The sequence below is a fragment of the Meleagris gallopavo genome, chromosome 7 (assembly GCF_000146605.3).
Source record: "Meleagris gallopavo isolate NT-WF06-2002-E0010 breed Aviagen turkey brand Nicholas breeding stock chromosome 7, Turkey_5.1, whole genome shotgun sequence".
NCBI classification, from domain to species: Eukaryota; Metazoa; Chordata; class Aves; order Galliformes; family Phasianidae; genus Meleagris; species Meleagris gallopavo.
In genome coordinates this window covers 26338080-26350744 of record NC_015017.2, presented here as the reverse complement: position 1 = coordinate 26350744, position 12665 = coordinate 26338080, and the positions used below count along the sequence as shown (strand labels likewise).

Here is a 12665-nt window from a genome sequence, read left to right as displayed (position 1 = left end):
CCTGTTTGTCAAACCCAGACCATGCATAGTTGGGTAGGTGAGGATTTGCCAGCTAGGACAACTACAGCTTCCTCAGGGCCCGGTGAAGGAAACTTGGAAGAAAAATGTAAACAGGTAGACTAAAAGCTGTGTGCACTAATCACACTAATCTTGTTTGCAGTTGCCACTGTCTAGCTGTGTAAAGAGGCCTTGACTGGAGGCCTGAAAAAAGTGTCTGTGTGTGAAATAATTTTTGGCTTTCTGCTTTTGTTAACCCGTTTTTGTGTCTCAGAAACAGAGTTTGGGGTTCTCTCCATTTATGGAGGCCACAATGTCGTGAGCTCATCACCACTGTAGGTTTGAGTAACTTGAAAACTGTTTTCAGGTAGTTCAGGCAGGTAGCTGCTTATTCTGCTTGGTTGTTAGCAGACCAGCTGCAGCAGCAATCACCAGGCACTGGTATTAAGTTTAGGCCACTGACTGTATTTTTCCCTTAATGTTTCTCCAGTTAGCCCGATCTTTTTGCTTAATGAGTCCAAATTTCTTCAAAGAGTCTTTAATGTTTCAACTGATTTGCGGAGGTTACTAGATTCTGATAAACAAATCAAAAAACCACCCCCATCAAGTTGCTAAAGCACTTGTGTCCATTGAGCAGCTGGCAGTTAGACAGCATGACTTCTGCGTTGGCATAAGTATGAAATCTGGGGAGCTGTTGCCAGCTGGTGGAACCTGATCCCCTGCTGCATTGTTCTAAGGAAAATAACAAAGTTACATAAGCAGCCCTTCGCAAATGATTCGGCAAGCTGACATGGAGCCAGACCCCCTCACTAGCACAGACAGGCTCTGAATTGACTGGAGTTTCTCTAGCTCAAGCTAGCAGAGAACTGCCTGCTTAAGATTAGGTCATCTATACAGTCTATGTTATTTGTCACTGATAGAAGATGGATTAGCATTCCACACTAATGGTATGGAGGTACAAAGGCAGAGGAAAATTCTTCTAATTATATATCATCAGGCACACGTGCTGCATGGAGGATATTGTGTACAGAAATTTGTTTTTATCCACCTCTTTAGTAAAGTAATGAAACAAGCACCAAGATTTTTGGAAATAACCAGTGGTTATAAAAACATTCTATAGTCTGTCAGAGGTTGAAAATCCACAGATTTTAAAGCTCAAAAGTATTAGTTAGGGAAAAAAAATCCTTTGACTAAGTATATACTGGATGAGGACTACTTAAAAGCAACACAGCCAAGATTAACCCACATAACTCTAGTGCTGCTTTTGAGAGCTTTGCTGGAGCATCACTCAGGCTGTAAGTAATACTTGGCTTTTTTTCAAAAAATTGTAGACTGTAGGTCTGCTTTCTTTTGGGCCACATAAGAGTACCAGCATTGTGAGCTGCTGCTCAATCCTCCATTCAAAGCCCAGTGACCTACTTGCAGGCAATAACAAAGCTGCTGAAGAGCACAGTGTACACAAAATATTGGCAGACGAGCAAACATTTCTAAAAACAAACTGTAGTTTGTGCAAAGAGGGAGTGTGGACAGAGTTCTGCTTTCATTAAAGTCAGCACAAAAAAACTAAAAGGAAACTGAAGTGATTTCAGGGAGCCAGTACTTCTTCCAGATACTCCTGCAGTACAGCAGCTGAGCTACCAATGTTCAGCTGTAAGTTTCAGGTAATGCTGTGCTTCAGAGTGAAGCCTCAGGGTGTCACATAGTCCCTGATGGAGCTTTGGTGAAGGTTTTGCTCAGAGATGAGATGCGGTTGTACCTCTGGCATACAACAAGAAAGATAACTTCAGAAATAACATGCTGGAGTGCACATACTTTTGTGCCTTTTTTGCTGTTTTTACACAGGAGTTTTCCAAGGATGGTCTTTTTTAACCCATCGATGAGAGATGTGTGGAACCAAAGGTATCTTGAATCCTTTCCTGCCTCTCTGTACCTTGGGCAGCACCCGACTGCTAGAATATCTCCAGATATTCTAGTTTTTGAACAATCTTTAAACCTGGGAGCCTTCTCGATTAGTTTTCCTGTTTTTCTGATCCTTGTGAACATGTGATCTGCTTGTTCTGACACAGAAGATCTGCATGTCCATTTCCTAACAGTCCAGGATGTGCATGACATTCACAAGTGGGAATGTACTTTGGCATGACTTGTCACTTTGCATTCAACATGCTGATCTAAGATCTTGTTTGTAGTAATATTTTCATTACAGAAACTTGTTGGATCAAAACTTGACAGAAATACAGATGCCTGTTGGATACCTTGCAAACTTCATGACAGAGTTGCCCAAAACTCAGGCCAAAGGACAGTTGAGTCTGGAGCTAAGAAAAGTGGGGAAAAATTATCTCCCAGCTTCTCGTCCTTAGAATTAAGTGTGAAGTAAATAATGACATGCTGTGTTTCTGTTCAAGTCAATGGGATTTTGGTAGAATGCATAAAGATCTGTATGAAATGAAGAGTCTGAAGACCTGTTCATTGCGGTCCATGAAAAGAAAGCCCATTGGGTGTTGTGTGCCTCAGTTTCTTTGTTGGCTATATGAAAAGGATATTAATTAACCTCGAAATCTACAGGTGGAAAATGTTTTTTTATAAGTAAAGCTGTGTTATTGCAAATTGACCAGATGAGTAAAAGGATCAGTGTAGCTCAAACTTCAATTTGCATACTGAAACAATGAGGTACTTAGATGCTTCTCCACCCTGAAAAGGGTTTCTGTGTACCCAAATTCATCATCTGATAATGGATTCCACTTCACAGGGAACTGCAGATACACTTAATTATTATCACATCTTTATAGATGCATTATTTACTAAAAGCTCCTTTTTCTTTGAGTTGATGAGAACAATGAATGTACAGTTGTTACCACAATAGTGAATTATATTTTTGTCCTCTTTACAATTATTTTTCATTCTTAGGAAGTCTTGGAAAATTCCCAAAAGGGAAGACAGAAGTGTCTGCTCTTCCTAAGCATGTATGCGGTTCCAAAATAAAAACTCACATAGCTTCATTTCTTTGTTAATCTAAACTACTGCTTTTGTATCCAGATAAGTATTCTGGAGATTGGTATGTAGCCACTGACACCAGCTGGAGAAGATGGTGCTGCAAATAAATCAGATGTTGCTTTATTTTGACTTCTTGGAATGCGTTTTTATGTTGTATCTTCATATCTTCTCAATATAGTGTACATTTACTAGTGGAGTTAGTGGAGAACTTGTTCTGGCAGTCTTCCAGGTAAATAGGCTAAAACGTTTTCCAGTGAAAATGGTCAGTTGTTTTGTTTTACTTACTGAATTCAGGGAATCTGGTTGGGTTTAACCTGTACAAGTATTAGGGAAAGATTCTTCTCACCATCCTGGTAGGTCTTCCAGTTGAGCCAGAAGCTTGAGCTGCTGGAACAGCCACAGCAGTGAAGCAGGAAGAAGTGAGAAAGCAGGAGCAGGGATTGTCTGATGAAACAAATTTATTGGATCCTTAAGAGGAGGAGAGGCTGTGTGGGAAAGGGACTTAGTTTTTTTTTTTTTTTCACTCGAAGGTAGGAAGTATGGGAATGACAAATTGCAGTCCCAGATTCTTCATTGTCTGAACTCTTGGTTTTTGGTTCTTGAAATTTTTTGCAGTAACTTTTCAATGGAAGCATGGAAGGGAGAATAGTTAGATTTTCTCACTTGCTTGAGATAGTACACCTGAGTACACTGTGCAGATCTGAGAAATGGCATAAATGTAAAGGCATAAATAAATGTATTGTAAACTTGAGCTAAGAAGGTGTAACTCTAACAGTAATTCCTTGTGACGCACTGCAAGTTATGTGTCAGAAGCTGAACATGGGAATCTTCTGAAGTGAAAGTTGTGTAATTTGCCATAAGAATTGTTACCAACAAATTGTGTACTTGAAGTAGAAACTAACATTATTTTCTTCTTTTCAGGCAGCACAAATAGTCCTGATTTCTCTCTTTGAACTGAACACTCCCGAGTTTACCATGTTACTTGGTGCCTTGCCAAAAACATTCCAGGATGGTGCTACCAAGCTGCTGCACAACCACCTCAAGAACTCCAGTAACACCAGTGTGGTGAGAGGCCCATGTTCTTGCAGACAGCAGAGCCTCAAAAACTGCAGCTCGTTGAAAAGCTATTGCAGATATCTAATAGCATGCACTAGCAGTAGCTGTTGGCAGAGGCTTCTGTTTGATGTTATTACTTTAATGAGTCTGTTAAAACAAATAATTCAGTTATTTTTAATATAGTGTTTGCATATATAATTTGAGAGAATGTTAGCGGATAATTACTGTGCTTCCGAACATTTTTTTCCCCTCAGCAACAAAGAGTTTTTAGGGGTGTGGGTTTTTTGCCTTTTTTTTTTTTGCATGGAAATCTTGTGAAGTTTGCTGAAATTTGAACCCTCTCATCTTTGCCCTTCCATAGGGACGATAGACCTTTGTGTAAACTCAAATTGCAGCATTAGGTTTCCAAGGGGAAGGACTGGATTCTCTAGTCCCTTCCATCTCGTTTATCTTCCTCTTCTGTGGAGTGAGTCAGATTTGGGAATGGTTTCTACTCATTTTTCCTGTGGTGTAAATTATTATGCAGGCCAGTGGAAAAATAAGTTAATTGATTGTGCTTGTTAAGATCACAAGCAATCAGAATGCTTTAGACAATGTGTAAAATAGCTGCATAATTAAGTTACTAAATTGACAGAGTAATGGTCTGCATGTTCTGAAGCTGAAAAAATAGCATCTGAGAAACTGGGTAGTTTGGTGAATTTGATAAACCATTTTCTGGCAGTATTTGCAGGCCATACATGCTGCAAGTTAAAACTGCTGGTTCTGTGAATAGTAGAGAGGTACGTGTGTGCTTCTTCATCCTCTGAGCACAGTATTGTTAAGAATACCTTACTGACTACATGAACTATGGCTGCGGATTTTTGGGTCAAGAGCAAGAGTAAAAACTGCACCAAGCCTGTCTAGCACAAAGGCAGCGTTTGAAGCTGTTGCTGCTGTTGTGTACTCCTGTCCTTGTGTTGCAACATGTTGCTAATCCCCGTTTTCCTGTTTCTGTGCCAGGGTTCCCCCAGCAATACTCTTGGTAGGACTCCCTCTCGGCACTCCAGCAGCAGAACCAGCCCCTTGACTTCACCTACCAACTGTTCTCATGGTGGGCTGTCTCCAAGGTAATGTGGCAGGTTGATTAAACCACTTAAATGTTAAAGGATTTCAACACTGAACATGCATAATGCAAAATATGACTCACTTTGAAAACAAACGAGTGATCAGAAGTTTACAGTAAACTGTTCCAAAGGAGCAGGCTTCAAACATGATAGTACATGGTTGGTGATTGACTTCATTGTTTGAGTCCTCATGTTGATCTGCGTAATCTCAATGTCTGTTCTCATATTAATTCTTTCATAACCAGGCCTTCTCCAGAATCACATTTGTGGATTTAATAAAGGTAATACTAAATGGCAGCATTAGTGATGAGGTGATGTGTAGGTTGCAAATATCACAAAGTATGTAAGACTTTCAAGTCAAGGATTTCAGTTGTCTGGTTTTTGGGTGTGCTGTTATGTTCAGTAATTTATTTGACTATTGCAGTGCTTGCACTGCAGAGGGAAATGCTGAACTTCCCCCGTTCCTCTTTTATGCTTTGCGAGGATGCAAAATCAAGTCATGACTGTATGTCAGTGCTGAGCACCTCACATCTCCTCCCTCTTTGGTCACCAGCAGAATAGCATCCTGATCCTTTGGGCAGTATGTCTGTTGCAATCAGGTGTCTTACTGAAGCTGCAGGTGCTACCCTAGAATATATTAGTCCTCTCCAAAACCTTTTATTCTGTAAACATGAACACCTGCGTGCTGAGAATATGGGTTTTTGGTTGTTTTTTTTTTGGTACCAGAAAAACTTAGAGCAGAGGTGATATGGATTTAAACAGCGTGCTCTGGGACCTTAGAAATATGGGAAGTATTAAGTTGTTACCTGGTCATGCTTTGATGATTCATGCTGGGAAAGCTTAAATGCCCTGCCTCATTATGAGAAGTCACTTTGCTGTGGCTGAAGTAGAAACAAAAGGAAACATACTGGGCAAGGATGGCAATTCATAGTCCAGTTTAGTAATTTACACTGAAATCTGTTAATCAGCCCTGTCATGACTTGCTAAACAGTATCCATAGGGGATGCTTAGCACTTGACTTCCATGTGTCAGAAAAACACAGGTTGTTTGCTTTTAATGATGTAGTTAGACTATTCCAGCAGTGTATGGGGAGGACATAAAGTTTCCTGAGGAAATTCTGTGTATCTGAATAAATCTTTGTAATCCTAAATCTGATGTAATCCAAAACCAGACTGAAAGTTTGCAAGTCAAGGTTGAGTTGCCTATTATTATGAGGCTTTTCAACAATGGTTTCATTAAGAAATTAAGTTATAGAGTTTCAGGGGAATGGTTCCAATAATGTTGCTTCCTTTTCTACTAGCTTGAGTATTGTTGCTCTCCTGATTGATTATGTCACTGGAATTACAAATAGATTATATCTCCTGATGATTATGTTGAAACTTTGCGAGTCACATTTGTATGTGGCATCTTTTTTCTAAATTTATGATCTTTTGCCATGCTTTTGGGTTTTGCCACTGTGGCAAGACTTGTTTTTGCCTCTTCACTCACTGTTATTCTGTTTAGCTTTATGTTTTTATTGATGTCAGGTTATATGTATCAAGATGCAGATTAAAGCTTTCATCATCTCCTCAATTTAGTGTTGTTCTTTTCAAGCCTTTGGGGGTTAGCAACTGGAGAGTTTATTACATGGGGTATGTTCTGAAGGAATGGTTAGAGAGGATATTAATTCTAGAACGTTGTGCCATTAAGTTGTGAAGACCAAAATGTTACTGGTATAGTGATCCAGGAATGTCTTTTCAAAATCAAGAATTCCATAGAAAATCAAAGGAACTATTGAAGTTGTTGACCCCAAAGTTTAGGTGTCTTTTCAATTAATGTGTCTTGATTTGTTGCTGGATTTAGTTAAGACTACATAATAATAATTGTTCAGTGGTAGGTGAAGGTGGAAGCTGCTTTAAAAGCCATTTAAACTAATCAAGGAGAGCTTTCACCTTTTTTGTAACCTGTGGGCAATAGCAATAGCTGCAGACTTTTACCACTTGTAGAAAAGGCGGTGGCAAGTGTTACAAATCAGTGGCAGTAGTTCATGACATTGTGCTGGATTGCATCACTGTGTCTTGTGCAGCACACTTTGAGGTCATGACTTACTGAACAAGGGAGAACTTAGTTCTGTTTTTGGAAATGATATGGTTGTTCTTTAAGAAAAAAAGGTCTTGGAAGATGTGCTGATTAACAGATGTCGTGAGTAGGATATGTTGTGGTATACCAGTATGATGTTGGTATAGATGTTTCTATGTCATCTTTCCGTTATAAGCACTTGTGGTTTGCAATTCAGCTTACGGTGTAAAATGTGACTTTTCTGACTACAAACTTGAAGAACTAGCAGACCCAAGTCATTCCGTTAGCAATCTAAAAGGATGAAGTTACTGCTGTTTCTCTGTATAGCCCTTCTTTGAACTAGGTTTTGATCATACCTTCTACAGGACCCATTCCCAAAGTGTAGCAAGGTTGTCTGTGCTGTAGACAACAGGTGTACTGTTGCCTGCTTGCCCTGTCCATGCCTCTGCCTTGTATAGGCAACATGAGTGCAGTCCAGTTGAGAGATTATCTCCAATTCTTAGTACCAGCATTGGCTTGAAGATTTTATTTTCCTTTGAACTTTCTCTTGATACACAGATTGGAAGAGTTGTATTTAGAGCCACGTGTATTTTTGGGGCTTGGATATTTAATCTTCCATGTAGAAAGGATAGTTTGGATTGCCTAGAAATATATATGTATATTAGTTAGTGTCTTCAGAAGGTTAACATGGGGCTTTGGACAGAGCCCTTCCTTATGCTTTCATTTGCTCCATCCTGTTTTGCTTTCGTAATGACTAGAATATATCCACCGCATGTGCGAGTTGTTTCTGCAATTGTACCTACTTTTGTTGTCCAGATGGTTTTTTGGGAGGGAAGTTAGGGAGCAAGAGAGATCTTTCTGGAGAAGAAAAGAAAAGAAGACACTTAGGAAAGCTGAAATGATAGGGAAAAAAAAACATATTTCTGAGTAAGAATAATGAATGTTTCCTGGGCAATGCACAGGTGAATGGCTTGTGTTTATGCTGGATGGAGAAAATTGCAGATTTAGTGATGTAGTACAACAAGAGGAAAAATACTAAGCTAAGAATTCCTCCAGTGCGTGAATGCTATTTTGAATAAAAAAACGTCCTCTGTGAGCTAAGATGTCACATGCAGGTTGTGAATTTTCACTTACAATCCATTAGGAATATTTGAAGGAATTATATCAAATGGATAGATTTGCCTTTACTAGCAGCCCAGAAACTTGTGCATAGTTAAAAGAAAAAAAAGCTGATAGTTTTATTTGGTCTTGAAAGCTTTATATACTTTTTCACTGAAAATAAAAAATACCATTAAAATAAACTTAATGACATCTATATTAAGTTGAGCAAGGCAGGACATGGAAAAAGAATTAAAATAGACCACCCACCTTATACAAAAAAGACAAGCCTGCATTGTTCAATGGCCCATTTGCAGGTAGGTGTGATTTTGAGCTGTGAGATTTCTATTCAGCATTCTGAATGTCTGGTGCATTTCTGTAGTAGTTGAGTGTAATAGCTATGGTTTTGTTTGCTGATTAACACATGAATTTGACGTCACACTTCAGATAAGTTTTCAACTGGCATTGCTGCTGTTTGTGCTGAAGCAACTCTCAACCTGTTTGCCACATCTGATCTTGTAGCATCTTTCACTTATGTATACTCGTGACTTTCTGAGACAAGTATGCTTAATTTTAATAGAAACAAACTGGCATGCTGAATATTCCACGAGCTCAAACATTTGTATTGTTTAGAAGATGATTTTGATAATTCCTGTGACACAAAGGGAACAAGGCAAAAGTAAAAACTAAACTCAGACAAATTTGGTTGCCTTGATCAAAGGTGCAGTGCCAGATGGTAACCAAGAGGCCCCTGTAGAGGTTTCAAGAGAAATACGAACTGAGTTTGAGGCTGGGTTTCATTCAGTCTTTCCAGGTTGTCTGCAGAGACAAACAAGCCCCCCCTGACACATCTGTGCTCTAGACTGATTTTCTTTTATTTCATGAAGTTCAGTTTCAGCTCTCCTATCTTTCAGGAAATTCTGTTGCTTGCAAATACCTGCATAGAATTTGGATACAGATGTTTGGTCAGGGATTGTTCTCTTAAAGCATTTTAAGTGTTGTTTGTAGAGACTATATCTATTTATGCAATTTAAGAGAGACTATTTTTGTGTGAGCCATATCTTTATGATAGGAAAAAAAGTGAAAATAAAGGCCAAAGCAATGATTTTAAGGGGCTCAGTGGAGTATTCTTGTTTAATTTCGTTTCTATTAATTTTTTTTCTCTCTTCAAGGCAGCATGACAGCACTAAGCCACTCAGATTATAGTTTCTTTTTTTTTTCTCCCTCTCCTTTCTCTGTTTTTCTCTTTCGTTTCTCTGATCACTGCAGTCGGTTCTGGGGTTGGAGTGCAGATGGGCTGTCGAAGCACCCCCCTCCCCTTTCTCAGCCTAACTCCATCCCCACCGCTCCTTCCCACAAGACTTTCAGACGCTCTTATTCTCCCAGGTAACAAGCTACCTGTTAAACCAACTTGTCTGAGATGTCACAGTACTATTTACCTTTCATACTTTATAATTTGCTCAAGCATAGGAAATGATTTCCAAAAGCTTCAATTGAAAAAGAAATTGGGATGATGTTAGTTCTCAGACTGGGGAGATGAATCAGCCACTTGCCCTCTTTGTGAGGGAGATGTGGCATGCCAGTGGAAAAACAAAGTGAATTCTTCCAAATTAATTTCTCCCTGCTGGGTTTCCTGAATGCAGAACACAGTTGTTGAGCACTTTCTGTATGCACTTGTTGTGATAGTGATTTCCCATCTGCAGTAGTATCTGATGGCCAGTGAGGGTGGTGTGTATGTGATTCACCAGCTGTTTTCCCGATGATTGTGGAACATCTTGGAACCGTGTAGTATTGAAATTAATTGTATTATGTGCCCTTCCCACAACATTTAAGGGATTGACAGTTAATTTTGATCACTGTTCCTCCTCTTGTACACTCACATTTTATTTCTGTCTGTTTGTAGATATTGAACTTCTGTACAAAACTAAAACTGCATACTTGTTTTGATCAAAAACCAAATTTAATTTGCCAGATGTCTGTTAGATTACTTGGATTATTATGAAGTTTAAACCCTATCAGCAGGCTTTCTGTGGATGTGATTTATTTGGACTTAAATGTGAATCTCACTTGAGGAAGGGCTATATCATCTTCCCTCAAAGAAGGAAATTCCTAACTGGAAGCTGTTGAAGCAAAACCAAACAGTTCTTGGAAATCTGAAAATCTGGGAGTCTCTGACAACTGAGATAGAAAATAGAATCACATATTCTGCATCCCTGTGAATACCAGAAGATGTAAAACATGAAATCAATATTCAGGTTCTAGGACCATCTGAGAAATCTGTGGAAGAGATTAATGTTAATTTGGACTGGGGCAGGGGGGTTATGCTAGTTGAGAACAATTTTTTTCCTCCTTTCATTAGTCAGCATCGAGGTTTGGAATAATTCCAGCCCAGAGCATGAAAGTGCAAGAAACCCTAACTGTGTACTGCTTGAGGATGCTCAACTGTTACTTACACATAGTTTGGATTGGAAAATGAATAAAAGTTCATGAAAATAAAGTCTTTTATGACAGACAGCCAAATTTTATTTTTATAAGCTTGTGGAGGGCTGTATTGCATCAGTGCGGTGGAAGATGGAAAATAATGCTGTGACATCCCTAAACACTGCTCATCTCTACTCCTATATCATCCTGTGACTTTCCTCTAGTTTTTTTGATTGGTTGCTTTTTTTTGTGCTGTTTTTTTTTTTTCCCTCAAAGGTGGGTTTAGCTTCATTTTATTTTATTTTCTCCATCACGTTGTCTGTGAATTATTCCAGCACACATACTGTCAGTAGATATGTGTGTTTACATGTAAAGTTTTGTCACAACCATAATGTGATTTCTTACACTAGCTTACTCTTGACATATGAAATCACTGGATTCTCTAGGTTTTAGTAAAAGGTGGTTTTGTGTTTTGAAAAACACCTCAGTTTTAGTGGTTCTTTGTTCATAAATAGTTGCAGTCATTTTGCACTGCAGAATATGTGCATTGATCTGTTCTTTGGGAGCAGCATTGGTCAAAATTCATTCCTGAGGAAAGAAACCAAGATTTGGGCAGATTTAGTGTCAGTATATCTGGGACTATTTGTCAATTTCTTTTTTTTCTTAATTTTTTCTCCACGGATTTCATTGTGTGACCTTTGGTAAGTCATTTCATCTCTTAGTGTGAGTACGCAGTTACGATCAATATATACTGTCTAGAAAGGCTCTTCCATTGCTCACTTGAAGAAGCTTGTAAGATGTATGGATTAATCATGCTTGAACGCAAGACTAATACTTTCAAGATGGTATGAAGCAAAGATTGTCTTCTCTATTACTGATACTTACAAAGAATTTTAAAATGTGTTTACTTTTCTGGGGAGTCTGGAAAGCAGTGATGTCATTCAATTATCTGGAAGATCCTAAATACTCTTTCTTTTATAGGTTTATGCACAGCTTTTGTTTCCTGGTTTAGATCTGTTTCAGTGACTTTTCTTTTTAGCCAGGCCTGGCTGGATGGACACCATTTAAAGTCAGAGAGCTATGCTTTGTTTTCTTTGCCAGAATGCATTGTGCTGGTGTTTGTATGCCTGCAGGGTGATAGCGTTGCTTGGAGCCAGGGATTATGACTATTTTCAGTGTGTTAATCCCAAAAGATTTGGACAACACAAAATTTATCCTTTGTCTGAAGTTCTCAAGGTTCTTCCAGAGAAGTGGTAGTTCCAGATAGTGAACATCCTACTTCTAGTTGTACTGACAATAATGACTGTGTACCAAGGATTCAAAAGAGACTTTCTATTTTTACTGTATTATTTTTCTTACCACATGACAAGCAATTGTTCTTTTGTAGGAAAGCAACACAACTCTTTGTTCAGCCATCTTCCTTCAAGGCCATCCTGTCATCCTTCACAAATTGTTAAGAAATAGAAATTGATAATTGAAGGGAGCTGCTTCTTATCATTTATTGACTAACAACTTGATGTAAATATCTTAAATTCTTTTGCATTTTTTCTTCTGGCTCTGCTAAGATCTGAGGCTCCCCCAGAGAAATTTCTCTCAGTTACTGAGTCTTTTTAAATCTGTCTTGGAAAACTGTCATGCAAACTCAACTTCCGTCTAGATAGGGCAAAATCTTGCCAATGCTGTCTTTTAATTTCCTTGAAGCATTCAGGACCTTCTTGTCCTAGCCATGTCTTTTTATCTTTTTTTTTTTTCTCTCTCTATCATCTATCTGCCTTTGCCTGCTGGTCATTTTTCTCATGGTACTTAATTTTGGATAACTCCTTGGCTTTATACTTCTGAAGAATTTCTGAAAAACAGACTGACTGCAAGAAAGCATTTGATTTGAGTGAGAGAATTCTCAAATTAAGGCTCATTACTGAAATGCATCTTTTTTTTTTTCAA

General features: G+C 38.6%; 1 protein-coding gene across 15 annotated transcripts in view; it reads left to right on the top strand.

Annotated features, from left to right (window-relative positions):
• The window catches only part of CLASP1 (cytoplasmic linker associated protein 1), an 83006-nt gene that overhangs the window by 52015 nt on the left and 18326 nt on the right, over nt 1-12665 (top strand). For 11 of the 15 annotated variants that reach the window (XM_031554248.1, XM_031554247.1, XM_031554249.1 and 8 more), the window contains 2 exons: nt 3910-4053; nt 5044-5150. In XM_031554248.1, coding sequence (XP_031410108.1) covers nt 3910-4053; nt 5044-5150 — 251 coding nt within the window. Of the gene's footprint in view, nt 1-18; nt 115-3909; nt 4054-5043; nt 5151-9572; nt 9690-12665 lie in introns of all 15 variants that reach the window. The other 4 variants (XM_031554237.1, XM_031554236.1, XM_031554235.1 and 1 more) reach the window with 2 other exon arrangements.